Raw genomic sequence first — 16,885 nt, 5'->3', positions numbered from 1 at the left:
GAACATCTGTTTGCAACATCTACTGCATCTGAAGTACAGCTAGAGCAAAATCTAAGGGAAAAGAAGGCATTCACAGAAAGCCAAAGCTGAGAGAGAGAGACAGAGCAAGAGCTACTGTCATTACACTGCAAAACTACCAGCACTTTGCACACATAGACTACAGAACAGTGACTGCATAGTGAATCCAAAACCTGGCTGAGATAAACATAATGAACCAAGACGCACAGCAGGTTGGCGTATAGTACAGTATGTAATGGCAACTTTTATCTAAACTGTGAGCTATGGAGCATTTCCTAAAGTACAAATGAAGCATGAGCAGGTGCCCTGACACTGTAAGACAGGTGCATAGATTTTTCTGATGACATTATGTTTTATAAGCTTTCTTGTGCTTTGCTAAGGTTTACCTCTCAGTCAGGAACATCTCTTCCCTTCACAGAGCATACTTTCCCTCACTGCTAGAGGTTAGTGAGCTAACTATAGGGTATGTCAACCATTAATGCATTGGTGTGGGTTCTTACCAGTGTGTTTCTTGTGCGTGTGTCTCTTTCCAGCCTGCCTGAAAGCCACCAGGGCCCTGAAGTATGCGCGGAGCACTGCCCAGCGGAAAGTTGCTGACGGATCGATGCCGATAAGCCCGCAGATGAAGGCGTTCTTGCTGCTCTTTAGCAAAGCTACGATGTCCGGGCGCATGTGGTCGGTGTTCTTCTCCCTGAAATCCTGCGTGCATGCGTGTGAGAGAGAGATAAATATATAAACACAACACTGTTCAGAAGTATTATGTAGCTTAGTGCTACAGCTCCTGCCTTAGCACTTACATTCCTGTTGTGAAGGTCACACATGTAAAGAAAAAAAAAAAAAAAATACTGGCTGGACAGACTTAGATTCTTAAGAGAGCGAAGATGGCACTGACCTTGACTCCGTACTTGACCTTGCCAGCATAGTGTCGGATAATAAAGGCAGGCTCCATGACAGCAGGGAACTCGATGTAGCTGTTTCCTTCATGCTGTCGCTTGAACTTATCCAACAAAGTCTGGTTGGTGGCTTGAGGGAAACTGGGAAAGGAAACAAAGAAACATATGCTTTGAAGTAAAACGGGTTTTACATTTGTTTTTAATATCAAAACACCTCAAGAAAGGAAACTTGAGAATCACGCTCTTGATGAAGTTGATTCAAGACGCCAACTATGTCTTAATGCTGTAACACGAATCACACAGAAAATGTCCAACAGATTTCTGATGCTATCCACACAGAACATGATGAATTCAAGATATTATTTTTTTTCACCACTCTGTGTGTAGTTGCTACAACTGTATTATATTATAGCAGAGCATAGCGGTGGAAACGTGGGAAGCCAATATCATCTGATCTGTAACCACTTTTGACATTTTAACCTCTCTTGCCACAGGTTGAAGATTATCCTTTTAGGCCGACTTCAGTTCATATATCTCTACAGTGCGTCAGTATCAAGAGCCAGCAATTTTGCAGAAAATCAACAGCTTACAGGAAGAGGAGCGAGGGGAAGAATGAGACACCAGGGGTTTTGGAACAGGGTGAAACCTGAGCTATGAAAACAGAGCAGCTAAAGAGTCACTGCCTTCCAGCTTTGCCTAACAGGAGGAATTTGATTTAATGTCCAAATGGAGAATAAAGGGAGTTAAAGAAGGAAATATTACTTGTAAAATAGTTGCAGTAACGCCATGTACCCGAAAACACCATATTTTATTGAGGTTTAGCAGGTATAGATTCTGGACAACTCCATCTTGCTTAACAATTTAGAGAAATCTGACAAAATTTAAGTGTATTTGTCTGAAATGTGTCAATGTTCTTATAAAGTGTAGTAGGAATCACACTCAGAATCTTGCACAATGTTTTCCAATTGAGCATAAAAGAAAAATTGTCCACTCATAAGGACAGGAGAGATGCAGTGATGTTAGCATGTGCTGTGAGTGGTCCTTCAGACAAACAAGAGTCTGTTAGGTACTCCAATTTATTTCTGTCCATCTCTAGGTTGCTGTTTGTGTGTCATATAGTAATTTCCCTACACAAAACTAGTTCCTCTGTCTGTGTCGATAGTTCTGTGTTTCGCCACAATACCAAAACTACAAGCTCGAGGAGGCCGAGAAGGGATTGTGCATTTTTCACACCTGTTTTATTTCATGCTAATATAAAACCTGTGCAGAGGACACTGTCCAGCTGTAGAAGCTCTGCAGCTGGAACTCTGCAACAGTGCGGAAACACTTTAGGTTCAGTGCCTTGCTGATTTTAGTATTTCAAGGACAAAACAAAGATCAACATGAGAAGGCAGGGGGAGGAGGGTATCAAACACCACGAAGATCCCAAGCTGTAATGAAACCAGCGATTTTTCAGTTGCAGAATAACACCTGCCAATTTGAACTCGTCACCTGTACTCAGCACCTGCTGAATTATCAGGTAGTTTACTACAGCAAAGCTAAACTGAATTTCTAAAGAAGTAAACCAGTCAAACTGGTAGGGAGACATAAATACTCACTTGCACTCTTCATCCAGTAGGTGGAACAGCGCTGTGGGCTTCTTGCTGATCAGGTTGATGCAGCCTGTGTTGTCGATGTAGTCTATGTTTCGCCAGCTGATGCCCTCTGCCCTGTATTCCTCCTGCAGGGTCACATCATGTACAAACAGAGAGCTCAGCTTTAGCGACACCTTCAAGAAAAATTTACTTCACAGGACTGGAATCTGATGAACGTCTTCTTTAAGGCAATAAATGTCACCAGCTTGCTGTATTGAAATACTAAAGCGTTTGGGTATAACATAAAAAATATATGGTGTTGTCCTTTAATGCACTGAAGCTGTTGAGAAGCACAGACGCTTTGTTATAGTGGGTTTGCACTGCATGTGACACTACAGACAGCATCACAAACGCTCATAAAAAATAAATGAATAAAAATCATTAACAACATACAATCAAAAGCAGAGAACCAGTCCAAGGCTGATTAGATAGTTTTAAATCTTACAGTCAGAGTGGCTATAGTTTGTATGCATGGTCGCCTGGCCTGCTGGTTTAATAATGAAAGAATCATTCGGAGTATTTATCAGTATTACTTCCTTATACATGTTATTTTCCTGTGTTCCTGGGAAAGATTTAACCAATAAAGACCTTAATCCAGCAGAGGTTTAATAACAAAATCTCTTTCTCTTGTGTAATCTCTTGTTAGCCTAAAGTCTGGAGGAAAAATATGCAACTAATTACTGCTGTTTACTGTTAGTTCACAGGAAGAATATTTCAAGAAGGAAGCCAAACTTACTCGGAACAAAGTAAACCTTAAAGGCGAAGTGTTGTTTTATGCTGCAATTCAACTGAGCAAACGGCTGTACGGTTATTGCTTCTGGTCATACGCACAGAAAAATGTCATATGATTAATAGACACAGACAACGTCTAATGAGGAGTTTCTGACAGCAGAAACCACAGCAGATTAAAATTTGACCGATCTCACATTCAAGGTCATCTTCTCAGGCATGTCCTAACAGCTACTTTTACTGCCTGGAAGCCCCTTTCTGACCACCTGCACTATGTGCCCTCCATACTGTCAGTCGAAGATTCCACAGCTTTCGACCCCAAAGGCGGCGTGTCAGGTGACTGGGAGCATGCTCGTCATTTTTTCCAGAATCCAACAAGATTGTTCACATCGAATCCGTCCCTCGTCATGAGACGCCAGTGTGAGCTCTAGTATAATGCATTGGGGCCTCTGAGAGTGAACATTTTATCTGATGTGCATTTGTGCCTGTGACAGTTTTCACTCATCACCTGGGCTGTGTGCCAGATTTGGCCCACTCAGTCAGTCAGAACTTTTCCCAACCAAATAATGTGACAAATTCCATTTATCTCTTATAACAGCTGCTTTTGTTGAGTACAATACTAAAGCCAGGACTTTACTCTAATCTCTTAAGACTGCACACACTCAGGTGACAAAGTGTGTGTCTGCGTAATCCCGTATATTGCCACATACTCGGCTCTTAAATAAACAGAGGTGAGTTGACTCAACTCTTTGGTAATTGCTGAGTTTTGGTTTATGGGGGTGCTATTTCTAACTTTGTCATATTGTCTGGAATAACGTAACTCCCACTACCCACGTGCCTTTAAGTCATCTTCCCATAAAAACTATGATTCACTTTTATTTTGTCTGTATCAGTAAAAACCCATAAAATGTATCCGGAAGATGCAGAATCAGCTTCTTTGTCGTGTTTCTACTGAGAACTGTCAGGCTGTTATACAGTTAGTCTTTCTTTATATTAACTCAACAACAAATGGTAAATATGGTAAATGGCCTGTATTTATATAGCGCTTTACTAGTCCCTAAGGACCCCAAAGCGCTTTACATATCCAGTCATCCACCAACAATTTTTTTTTTAATTTTTTTGTACAACTTTCATCTTTACGAATAGACACACACACACACACACACACACACACACACACACACACACACACACACACACCAAACAAAAACCAACCAAGTATTTTCTTGACAGATGTGTTTTCTTTGAATGGAACAAAACGTGAAAACAAATAAAAGAAATATCCACTGACAGAGTTCTAAAAAGAGGGATATTTAGGACATACTATGACCAGTATATTGGGGATGACAGACTGGTATTTTCTCAATAACGGGGGAACACAAAAGAATGTGTGGTTAGGCCACAGGAATCCTCTAAAGTGTTCAACACCACTTTCATCATTTAGTCTAAAAGAACAAAGTCTGCTGCCCGTTTTATAATATCCAATGTAATAATGTTAAACAGTTCACATCATGTCAAATTCACATTTTCTCCTTTGTGGGTAAAGTCCTGCTGGTTATTCCATGTATTTGCCTTCACAGTTGCCATGAATAAATATTTCAACTACAAGTACAGTTAGCGACTGATTGTTAGTGAGTGACTAGATGACGAAGTGATTTCACAAAGGTGCAACAAGACAGGCATTACTGACTTATTTAACCCCTATCTGCTCCAACAGAGTGACTCAGTGGTTGACAGATGCATGGAAATCTACACTGGAACTGTAGCTGAGGGGGTGAAACACCAGTTACAGCAGACTTGCGGGCATACTTCCTCTGGTTGAAGTATGCCTGCTCTTGGTCACCCTGCCATCCCGGCTGAATCATGTTATGGGATTTTCAGACTGCCTATGTTTTGTTCACTTTTACACACAATAATTTCACAAACCTGTTAAAGAGCACATAGGTGGTATAAGGGTCAATATATTGTGAAGTGGTGCGTCAGGGCTGGCATTTTATATGCTATGTTTCTGCCAAAATATACACGGGCAACCGTGGCTCGGGGGGGTTGGGACATGCATCTGTAACCGGAAGGTCGCCGGTCGTTGTGTCCTTGGGCAAGACACTTTACCCTACTGCCTACTGGTGTTGGCCAGAGGGGCCGATGGCGCGATATGGCAGCCTCGCTTCTCTCGGTCTGCCCCAGGGCAGCTGTGGCTGCAACCGTAGGTTGCCTCCACCAGTGTGTGAATGCGAGAGTGAATGAATAGTGGCATTGTAAAGCACTTTGGGTACCTTGAAAAGCGCTATATAAATCCAATCCATTATTATTATTATAATACAGCCATTGCCACAGATATAATCTGGTATACCAGGTGTTGGAAGGTAGAGTAAAGCTGAGCAATGGCTGTAATGTGCCAATCCATGCACAGGCTACATCCATCCATCCATCCATTTTTTTTATTTTTTTTTTTCATTCCCCCCTCCCCCAAACATGTTCAAACCCAAATAAGATATTAAATTGTTCCAGTTCTTACATTTCTTTAGGAAATGGAAGAAAGGGGGAACGGATGGCATCAAAACAATAAAGGAAATCCAGAAGGACAGCCAGAGAAATATCCAAGCAACACCAAAAAAAAAACAAAAAAAACCCTACATAAGCTATTTAACCACAAAATACTACTTTTCCAGAATGAAACACAAACACCGAGGTTGAGGCTCTCAGGCTGGAATTAAAGGCAACTGATTTTCCTTGAGATTTGAGGGTTCATGCAGTAACCAGTAGCACAGGAAGCACTGTGGGATTATGAGAAATAACAAACACTGAACGCTGTCTCAGAGTCTTATTAAAAAGAAGTCACATATTATAAGACAGTGATGTTAAGCATGCCTAAAAAAATATGAACTTCTCAAACACACCAAAGAGGCTGACCCCGGAATTATTACTGAAATATTCAGCCTCCTCTCATGGGGCTCTCAAAGCTGATGCTGGGAGTAATGTTGCAAGCAGGCTACGTGAAATCACGCACACTTGGCGACATGTTGATCCTTTAAAAATCTTTCGAACATTTGCTTTTGGGTCACCGAATAAGCCATCAGCAAAAAAACAACCATTTAATCTAACCTAACATCCAAAGTGTTTGAAGCCCCCCTTTACACATTTTTTTAGAGGATGACTGCTAAAACAATTATGACACAGAGGTGGTTTGTGAATAACTGCCTTTGCGCAAAACAGTAATGACTAGATACAAAGACCTTCATGTGGTGTATTTCATGGTTTTCGAGCAGCCCCAGCCTCTCAAAACATGTCAGGGCAGGCAACTGATCTTGTCAATCTCAATCTAAACACACTATTTAACTTACAGGTAAACCTTACAGATCTCAACTTTAAAAAGGCCTTTGAAGTTAATCAGCTCGCTTAAGAAAACATACATCCTCACTTGTGGTGGTCACAGGTTGGGGTGACGTTCATCTTTCTTAGCCCTGTTGGACTAAGTGTTGAAGAACGTCTTGTGGTGTATGTGCACTTCCTTGTAAATGGCCACAATCAGAACTTAGTTGGACAGATAGAACAAAACGTACACAGCAGCTTAAAAGTTTAAGGATAGGGAAAGATGCGTGTCCTGCTTCGGTTTAACAAAAGACTCACCTGTTCAAGTTTGAAGATGTGCTGATTAAAGTAATGCTGGAGACGTTCGTTGGCAAAGTTGATGCAGAACTGTTCAAAGCTGTTGTTCTCGTAGTCTTCGAAACCGAATATGTCAAGGACTCCAATGGACAAGATCTGAAGAAGACACCAACAGAAACAAATGAATGAAAAATAAAAACCGAATCTGTAATAAGAGTCATTATTGTTTTGAAGAACGACTACACTCATGCGCTTTTAATATTCTCTGTCATCTTACCTTGGTGGTTTCCATCAGGTCTTTGATGTTGAGCAGAGCGTGGTTGATCCTGAAGACAATCCAGTCAAACAGAGCACTGTACAGAGACTTGGCCATGGAGTCTCTCACTGTACCAGCCTAAAGGCAAACATACACTATCACTGTAATCTCTCAGTCAACACCATTAAGAAGTGGAAAGCAGGAGCACCAGTTTCTATGTGCATGCACTCCTTAAAAAGAGATGACAGTCAAGTTTTATTAAAAGTGAAGAAGAGGCTGTTTTTACTGGTAATTTGCATTAACTGTACTCATTTGATCCAAGTTGTTGAAGACCACGTTTCATATTTGTTCTCATGCAGTTTTGCCTGTTCTGTCTTCACAGCAATTACAGTATTCCTCAGTATTTCCCCCCAAACTCAGTGTGCCACACATCTGTTTTACACATTAGAGTTTGGCCTTGAATGCCTCCCCTCTTAACACTGCACTTATTGTACAGGCCCAGGAGAATAAAATGAAAGAAGGTCTTTAAATACAGAAAATAAAGCTGATTTGTAATGGTCAAAATGTAAAATGGCCCTGTATGAACTGTGAATCAGCATGTGGAGATGTGGTTGTATGTGGTTCTACTTTAAAAATCAACCACTTATACTTTGACCTGAGCGTAAATCACATTCCTGCAGTCCTATCACACACACTTTTATTCTGAATTTTTGATGGAAAATATAAAACTGGATATCCTAAGATGGAAAAAGCAGATACCAAGGAGAGAAGAGACAGTGCTCCTATCCAAACAAGTCTGACATCTCAACCAAAACATGTTGGTAGACTGCGCTGTGCAACAGCAGGGCGTCGCTGAGTCATTATAAATGTCATTAGAGAGGATTACACTCATCAGTTGCACTCTGATCTGTCAACTTGTGATAGATGGACGTGCAGAAGTTCAGCTTTAAAATCAAGGCCCAACAGAAATATCAGCTGTTATAAGCCAAGCATGGACTCCATACATTTTTGACCTCACTGCTGGCAATATCAACATGATATTCAGGCAACAAGCATGAAATATTTGGATGAAAAACTAGTAATATTTTTATGTCACAGTTCCAATCACAATACTGGGGATTTAAAAGCTTGGATTGACTGACAGAGTGATCTATTTTGTGTCTTCTTTCATAAAAGACAGGATTTTTTGTGCAAAAGCTTCCTTGTCAAATTATGAAGAAAAACTTTTTAATTCCTGTATCTGCTGGAAAGACTTGACCTCACTGCAGCAAAGAAGAGCGGCAGAAAACAACCCACTGAGTGGCTACCCCAACGCAAGAATCACAGGTTTCTAAACAGTTAAGCAGGATATTTTTAACATCCTCAGACAAAATATGTCTTCGATGTGTCAGGAGAGCCTATTGGGATCCTTGTACGTACCATAGTCTAATAACCCAGAAGCTTTTCATCATTTAGAGGAAGCAGGGTTTAAAACATTCACTTGTCTCATAAGTCTGACCAAATGGAGAAAACTCAGTACAGAAACACTCAGACTTCTTTGAGGTTTTCAACTGTCTGACTTCAGTTAACAGGCAATGGGACTGTTGAGACTGTTAGAGCAATATTTACTCAAAGACCACCCAGTGTGCTACCACAACAATCACTGTTTGTTCATATAAAATGACTCCTAAATATCCAGCGGGCCATTATGAGGTTGTTGCTGTTTTGGTGGGAATGTACAGCACAACACAGCACAGCACCGTCTTTTTGGAGAGTCTGTGGTAAAATACTGCTGAGACTGCTGCAGAAAATCTGTGCCGTAAAAAACAAAACAAAAAATTTAACTCAAGTCACAGCCTGTGTGTGCAAGATCTGACATCAGCAAAGTATGAAATACTGAAGGCATCGTGATCATTTTTAAAGTCTGTGCATTACAGCATATGTAACAAAAAATAAATAAAATGTATCGGGGGCTCTTTACACCCTGTATTCGTGTTGCTCCCTCGTCTCTTTCAGATGGCTCGCATCTGCAGACCATGATGTGTTTGTTTTCAGAGAGAGGAGGTCCCATGAAAACTCTAGAGGGACTTGAAATGCTTTCCCTTCCCTCTAAACAGACTGAAGGACTTTGTGCATGTGGGTTTGTGTAAGTGCGCACTGCTGTGACTCAGAGCCCTCACTTGACGCCACTAAACGAAGAAGCTGCGGAGAATCAAGAGCGAGCAGGAGGAGATCCGGTACTTGTGCGTGCTTTTCTGTAAACACAGCCAGGTCACACTGAAGAGCCACAACTGCAGTGCCATTGTGTTCGGGCCGGATGTGAAAACACTCCAAAAACTACTTATACCTATGCGCCTTCAAATCTGGCATCATACTAACTACATTGGTACGAATGCCAGAAAAAGCCAATCAAAACACACTGTAAATATTAATTGCCTACTAATTCACAACACATCAATCATGAGCCTGTGTTTACTTTCGTTCTGTGCTTCACACAAAGAGAATTTCAGACATGCAGCAACTGATCTCTACGATCGCTTGAAAAATGACCAAAAGTTCCACTCTGTTCCTGTCTCAGACTTCCTGCTCTCTACTATTTGACGTGGCTTCCGTTAAAAATAGACTGTGCATATTTTTAGTAAGGCGCAGACCCGCTGAAATGCGGTGGTGGAATCACAAGAATTGTGGCCGCAATCAACTCTGGAATGCAACGCGGCTGCCCACTGCACGATTCGGGCCTTCATTTGCCATCAGCATTAGCCCACCTACCTAAAGCAAGACAGCTCACGCATCTGGACATGTTCAAAAGAGCCCATGTCACGAAGACAAAGGAACAGGCAGAAATCTGATGTGCAACAACCGAACGGGCTTCAAGTTGGCAGAAACATCTGCATTCCTTCTGCTCAGAGTAGGTAGATGTTATTGTGGATGACTTATTAAGATTTTGTCGTACATTTTGATTTGCAGCTTTATTTATTTACTGTTTGAGAAGCCGCAAAGCAGCTCCAGTCTCACCTCAGCCAGCTTGTAGGGAACGATCAGCTTCTCTCCCACAGTAACCGTCTTCCGCGTTGTCAGGGCTTCAAACAGCATCTCTTCTTTTACCTAGAGATGATGGTGAGACACAAGTGTTCACTCATTCAAAAGAAAGCTGAAACCCTTTTCAAGCTGCCCTTCACACCTGATTACGTTTAAAGTAACCGAAAATGTGCTTTTGTGTGTGTCTGTATGTGTATTAATGTCTTTGTGGGGACCAGAAATTGGAAGTTTACTATACTTGTGGGGACCAACAACCCTTATGGGACCCAAAATCCCAGTCCTCACAAGTTTGAAGGCATTTTTCAGACTCAAAATGTGGTTTTAGTGTCATGGTTACAATTAGGTTATGGTTAGGTTTAGGCATTCAATTTTGATGGTTAGGATTAGGGTAAGCAGATAGGGAAAGCATTATGTCAATGAGATGTCCCCACAAAGATATGAATACACGCTTGTGTGTGTGTCTTTATCCTGGCTTGAACAAATAGGAAGTGTATTTAGCAGTTTAAAATCATCCGCCTTTCACAATCTAGACATATAATATGTAGAAATATATTTAGCATTGCCATCTACCTGCAGCAGTTCTGACACAACAGGTAGCACCTCTGGGTTAACAATGTCTATCTGGTCGTCCCTGTAAGGTTTCTTCTTGTAGCGGATGTTACCCAGGTGAAGGATGGCCGACAGCAGAGAGAAGATCCTAAACAACAGTTAGAGACCATTCATGGGACACTGCAGTGGAAGTATATCATCTCAATCAGCGGAATCCATTGATTTTATTAGTAAAAGTTGGACTGAAAAATTACTTTACAGTACTGGTAGTGATGGTGGGAGCTGTGGTGGCCTGCAAAGCTATCATTTATAGTATAAAACAAAAGTAGGGGCGAGTGCAGTTAGATGAAACACTGCTGAACTAGACTGTATAAATAGGCGATACCATAGGTAAATAATGGTTTCTGTGTCTGTCACTCACTGCTTGCGTGTGGCAGGAAGAAAGCCCACCATCTCCATGGCCAGCTGAAGCCTCTCAAAGTCATGCTTCAGGTCCTCTCCTTCTACATTGAAGCAGTCCTGCAGAAAAAAAAAATAAAAACGTTTTTAGATGTTATCAGGCCTGCGGAGGCTGTTACAACACAGTGACCGGGGAAGCCAAAAGGGCTAATGACAAGCTACTCTGAGGTTTAGAAGGACTGCTGACATATGCGGTGCCTTAATGTTTTCAAGGTTTACAGACTGTCTAGCAAATACACTTTAAAAAAGTTTTTTTTTTTTTTTTTAAATTTACATTGTACTTAAAATAAATTTAAAACAAAAAACAGAAATATTGCCTAAAGCAGACAAATTACTGAAATAAGCTATCATTAAGAAGCTTGGGGTCAAAGAAATCTGCAAAACTTGAGCCTAATGTGCAGAGTGTCTAGTGAACAGTGGCGTGTGCAGGTTCTGCTCATGTAGTGGAAAATCTGCTTTGGCACTCCACTTTAAACCAATCCACAAAAAATTTGGCAAGCAGTGAAGCCGACAGGAAGAGCAGTTTATGGATGAGCCTGTTCTTGAGAATGGACAATCACCTAAACTAGCAGAGTAAATATAGTGACTATAGTGCAATGTTTTGACTGTCATAACAAGACTAAAGTCATGACGTGATTGAAAAATATATTAAATACAAGAAATATTCTATTTAGCAGCTATATGAATACTAGCAGGAGTATACTTTTAGATCATTCTGGATCTAGATTGGTTGTTTACAAGAGCGTTCCTAGAAACATATGCTTTGATGTTTCTACATAAGTACACAGTACTTCACTGAACTACATACACCCACCATAAAGTGAGCTCTGCTCTTTCCTTTATAGGCCCATTCCACTATGGCTGCAATAATTATCACAAACTGTGCCTCAGAAACACAAACACTCCAAACACTGAGACTCATGCTTGCACCAGTGTGCCGCCTCCTCGCTTCCTTCTCTCTTCCTTTACAGCAGAAATTTACACTCACCCATTAAAAGCTCTGGTGTTACATTTCCACGTCAGCAAAACCTACATTATGTGAACGTTGCTTGTTCAAACTTGAAGTTCTTTTCAATGAAAGCAGTCAGTGTAGTAAAAAGGTGTCTAAAGATTCCAGATGTCATAAAAGATGTCAGTCAAAATACGGATCACCGCTTGTCTACTCACAGTGCAGTCTGGGTATATTTATAGCATTTCTCCTCAGTAGTGTCAAGAACCACAAACCTATATTATCAGCATTATACAACAACTTGCATTGAATTTTGTAATATTTTGCAATATTACCGGATTAATGAACTGCAGCTAAAAACTTAAGCTTTCCATTGACTTCTATTCATGTCAATGGAAAGTATAAAAGCATTTCTAATCACTATAAATGCTTTAATACACTCACAAAAACACGCAGTACCCCCAAAAAAGACACAAGGAATCCCAACAGTAATGAGAGAAGACCTTTTGATCGTTGACATTCTTCAATCCAGTGTTTCCCATGTTTCAGAGGTGAGGTCACACATCAAAGTTATGAGTAGGGATGGGTACCGGTATCGGTGCCGACATAAACGGTAGTAACCAGACCGAAAAGCAGCACACATTTCGGTGCTTTTTTTTCCTGAGCTGTGATACACTTTAGATTCTAGCCAATCATTTTACGTTTCTGAGGATAGTAGGCGGGTCCAGGTACGTACGTTCTTTTAGAGCAGAGCTACAGATGCTCAAGGCAAAGCGGTCAAAAGTCTGGCTGTACTTCACAGCAAAATATGCAAACTCAGCAGCCTGCAACAAGTGCTTTAAGCTGATACTGTGATACTGTCAAAGGAGGTAACACCTCAAATCCGATGAAACACCTGGCGACGCATAGCGTTTTTGTTAAAAGCCGAGAAATGCGCCGTATTTGATAGCTTGCTGCAAGATGTCATACCGAGCACATCTACTGCGGGTGTGGTGCCTGTTATCGGACCTGGAGTTGGCAACATCCCCCAAAAACCCGAGTGATACCATATATGCCCTATAGCTGCAGAAAAGGCTAACATTGTTATCTTTTTACAAAAAAAAACAAAAAACAGCTAAACATGAGAGGTTTTTGGACAAAGTGTGTGTTCTCCATTCTTTAAGCACCGGTTCGAGCACCGGTTTGAGCACCGTTTAAGCACCAGCACCGTTTCAAAAGTACCGGTGTGGCACCGGTATCGGATAAAACATAAACGATACCCATCCTTAGTTATGAGTGTGTTAAAAGTTTTTGATGCTACAAATTGTCTGAACACAAGATTACTCTGGGATTTCTGTAGTGTATGGAGGACAGCAAATTCAAATGAGTGCTGCAGGAAATACTGTACCGGTCAACGATCAAAAAGAAAAAAAATTAGAGCAACACAGGCGGCTACAGTGGCCAGGATATGAGTAGACATACCACCAGAACTCAGAAGGAGTACAACAGGGGAATACAAAAACAAATAAATGCTCCCCAAACCAAACCAGGATATATCCAAAAAGCAACAAAATAAGCAAGGGAATCATAGGAACGGGTGGGTGGAGGGGTGGAGGAGGTGTGCAACTGTGCAGATGAAGTGCAGCTTCAGCTGCGAGTGCTCAGGTGACACAAAATCTACCGGCTAAGGTTTCTGCAACACGTGCAGACACACGGACAGTTAACACACAGCTGATACTGACCGGCTCACTCTCACAGTAACTCTCCCAATGACGTTGGTGGCTTGTCTTTGACATCTGGAAATGACCAGTTTACAGGAGGCAAGATCAAGGTTAGAGAGCAGCATTCCAATGACAACACACACTATACTGGTCAAACATGAGCGCAGATTTAAGAGGGACTAATGACAACGAAGACGTGCTGTTAAGATACAGGCTGTTCATTACAGTCTCAAACATCGACGATTCAAAGTCAAACACTTTTAAGCATATAAGCAGTGATGACAGAGACAAAGAAAACACACTCAGACACTACCACATAAAAACTTTATGGTTGAACACATTAAGACATGAAAGCAGGAGGAAATAAGAGGTCCAGACATGCAGCACACAAAAATATTAAGACACCAGAATGAATTGTTGGCTTTCCTTCAACTTTAAATACCTTTTTATGACTCATTTTTTACCTCCTGAGATAAGAACTGATTTCTACTAATGTAGAACTGAATTCTTTCAAGCCATCCAAACCCTAGATTTTATTGTTGTCAAATGTTAAAACATAATTCTTCATTATCCGTGTCCTAAATGAGACATTTGGTATTAATGGGACCAGGTGCTACAGTTTTGATATTGAAATATTTTCTTTTCTTCCTTCTTGAGTTTAGGAACTGGACTACTGAGCCATGCTGCAGACTGTGGTTTTGTATTGTTGTGCTGAAATAAGCAAGGGCTTCACTGAAAAAGAACAGTCTGAATGGCAGCATATGTTGCTCAACAACCTTTATAAATCATTCAGCATTTATAGCACTTTGCTGATGTTCAAGCTACCCCCACGCCATTATGGATGCTGGCTTTTAAACTGTGTGCTGATAACAGCCTGGATGGTTCCCTTCATTTCAGCTTAAATTTTGATTTGTAAGAAAAATCTTTTCTTTCAGACCATCTTAAATAAGCTTAGAAATACTGCTGCCTTCTCTCTATGTAGTTTCTTTGCATGCTGGAGTTTTCTCAGTGTTACCCTTGGTACAGAGACTACGAAATTCTCTGAATGTTTTAATGATATTATGCACGGCAGATTATAAAATCTTCAAATTCTTTGCAATTTTTCAGTGAGCAAAGTTAAACTTCAACTTGTTCACGTCAATTACTTGTGGGGTTTTTTTTTTTGTTTTGTTTTTTTGTTTGTTTTTTTAAAACAGGGTTGTTGATGAGGTATGAAACTCAACTTGCAGACACACTGTTGCAGAAAACAAACCCCAGGCAGCAATTTACAACCACAGATTTATGTAGATTAAAGTAATTACTGCATTTCCAGATTGTGAGCAGGCACTGCTGCAAAAACGCAGGATTCGCAGTAGAGTACCAGATTCCCATTATTTCATGCAACATCTGCTATCTGCTCATCTGTGCATTCTGGAATTTTTCAGCATATAATCAATGAGCCTCAGTGAGGGTGTCCTTAAGTGCACCTCCTTGGGGAACTTTGTTTCTTTTAGCTGCGGTACAACATGATGCTGCACGATGTTACTCTGGAAGAAAATAATATTAAGGGCATCAATCTTTTTTCTGTTTTTTTTTTCTTTTTTTAGAATATATATTGTGTACACTGCTTTGTGACTGTGTGTGAAAGTTACTTCATAAATAAATTTCAGTTTCTTCTTATACGCACACAAACACATGCACATAGTAAAAACTTGATTCCTTGTGCGAACACTGAAATCCATGCAAGAGCTCTAGCTAGGGAGTTATAATTTACATTTATATTATAATATATTCACATGTGGTTCCCAAAATAGAAGAGAAGGGCAAAATACAAGGGCATGAACAGAATGTGTGTGTGTGTGTGTGTGTGTGTGTGTGTGTGTGTGTGTGTGTGTGTGTGTGTGTGTGTGTGTGTGTGTCATCAGTGGCTGGGAGGAATGGGAGGAATTCCCTGCTCTCTTCTGCGTAGGCATGAGGACTTTGGAGGAGGGGAGGTCGCTGGTCGTCTGAATGTCAAGCTCAGAAACGGAGACACTTTAAATTTTACAAAACATAAGCATTTCATATGCAGACTGACTATTTCTGTGTTTGTTGTGGCTTTATTTCATAGTTATGTGAAACCCGTTTTCCTTTAGGACAACAGAGCAACAGAGATGGGGGACGAATACCATTTGGTGTGTGTTTTTGTCAGCAGAAGTGAAGCAGTGAGGTTGCCTCACTGCATGAACAAAAAAAAAAAAATGTAAATAAAGACGGAAGTGAAGACAAACCTACTATACAGTACGTGCAGCTAGAAGTCAAAATGAAAAGCAAACAAATTAACACGCTGTGTCTGTCCCTGAAACAGCTGAACATTTTAGATAGTGTGTATGTGAAGGACAGCAGTGCAGCACGTGTCAAAAAACTATTTTCCCCCTGTGTCATTATTCCACACATGCTGACGACATTTACAATGTTACAGATAAATGAAAACTGTAACAAATATCACATTACATGGCACGGCTAGTGTAAGATCAAGTCTGCAGTGCCTGATGCTAAAGGTCCCACCTGACTGAGGTAATGGTATTCTTCAGGCTTCTTGAGGTGAAAGGCTTTCCTCTCTTCTTCACTTGCTCCTGCCAGCAGGTAGTAAAACACATGGTAGTTTCTTAAAAAACAAAGAAACAAAAAATTATTACATTGTAACTCAATTAGTTCAAACTTTACAGTGTTTTTTTTAATTATAAAAACATCTGTTTCTGGAAATGGTTAAGAAGTTTATCTCCATCTACAACGTTCCTAATCTTATGTTCTTTCCACTGAGATGGATATTATCCCCCATGTACCAAAACAGCTTAATCATCTATGCCCCCCCAAAAAAGCCCTATGCTTTTAGCAGCCGATCAGTTACTGTATTAATCATCACCATGAACATGCTCATTTTAGCAAACTGACTGAGTGGGATGCAGGACTTTATTTTGAGTGCAGTGAGCACAGCAAACTCCTGACATCCAGCAATACAGTATACAGTGCTTTCCATGTTATTTTGGAAACAGGCTTGTTATGTTCAGCAGGCTAGAATGTCAGCATGGTAATTTTAGCATTGTTAGTATTCA

The 16,885-nt window shown here is 40.6% G+C and overlaps 1 protein-coding gene across 8 annotated transcripts in view; it reads right to left on the bottom strand.

Annotated features, from left to right (window-relative positions):
* The window catches only part of myo9aa (myosin IXAa), a 100,318-nt gene that overhangs the window by 27,478 nt on the left and 55,955 nt on the right, over positions 1 to 16,885 (bottom strand). For 7 of the 8 annotated variants that reach the window (XM_085274910.1, XM_085274844.1, XM_085274875.1 and 4 more), the window contains exons 5-14: positions 16,338 to 16,437; positions 13,833 to 13,886; positions 11,125 to 11,222; positions 10,725 to 10,851; positions 10,131 to 10,220; positions 7,158 to 7,274; positions 6,902 to 7,036; positions 2,510 to 2,631; positions 911 to 1,052; positions 519 to 717 (exon numbers count right to left, since the gene is read on the bottom strand). In XM_085274910.1, coding sequence (XP_085131036.1) covers positions 519 to 717; positions 911 to 1,052; positions 2,510 to 2,631; positions 6,902 to 7,036; positions 7,158 to 7,274; positions 10,131 to 10,220; positions 10,725 to 10,851; positions 11,125 to 11,222; positions 13,833 to 13,886; positions 16,338 to 16,437 — 1,184 coding nt within the window. The remainder of the gene's footprint in view (positions 1 to 518; positions 718 to 910; positions 1,053 to 2,509; positions 2,632 to 6,901; positions 7,037 to 7,157; positions 7,275 to 10,130; positions 10,221 to 10,724; positions 10,852 to 11,124; positions 11,223 to 13,832; positions 13,887 to 16,337; positions 16,438 to 16,885) is intronic. The other variant, XM_085274884.1, reaches the window with a different exon arrangement.

This window comes from Mchenga conophoros, linkage group LG1, assembly GCF_057382185.1.
Source record: "Mchenga conophoros isolate Kocher_MC1m ecotype Shallow Benthic linkage group LG1, M_conophoros_male_GT1.1, whole genome shotgun sequence".
NCBI classification, from domain to species: Eukaryota; Metazoa; Chordata; class Actinopteri; order Cichliformes; family Cichlidae; genus Mchenga; species Mchenga conophoros.
The sequence above is the reverse complement of the archived record's forward strand: the minus strand, read 5'-3'. Positions and strand labels throughout refer to the sequence as shown.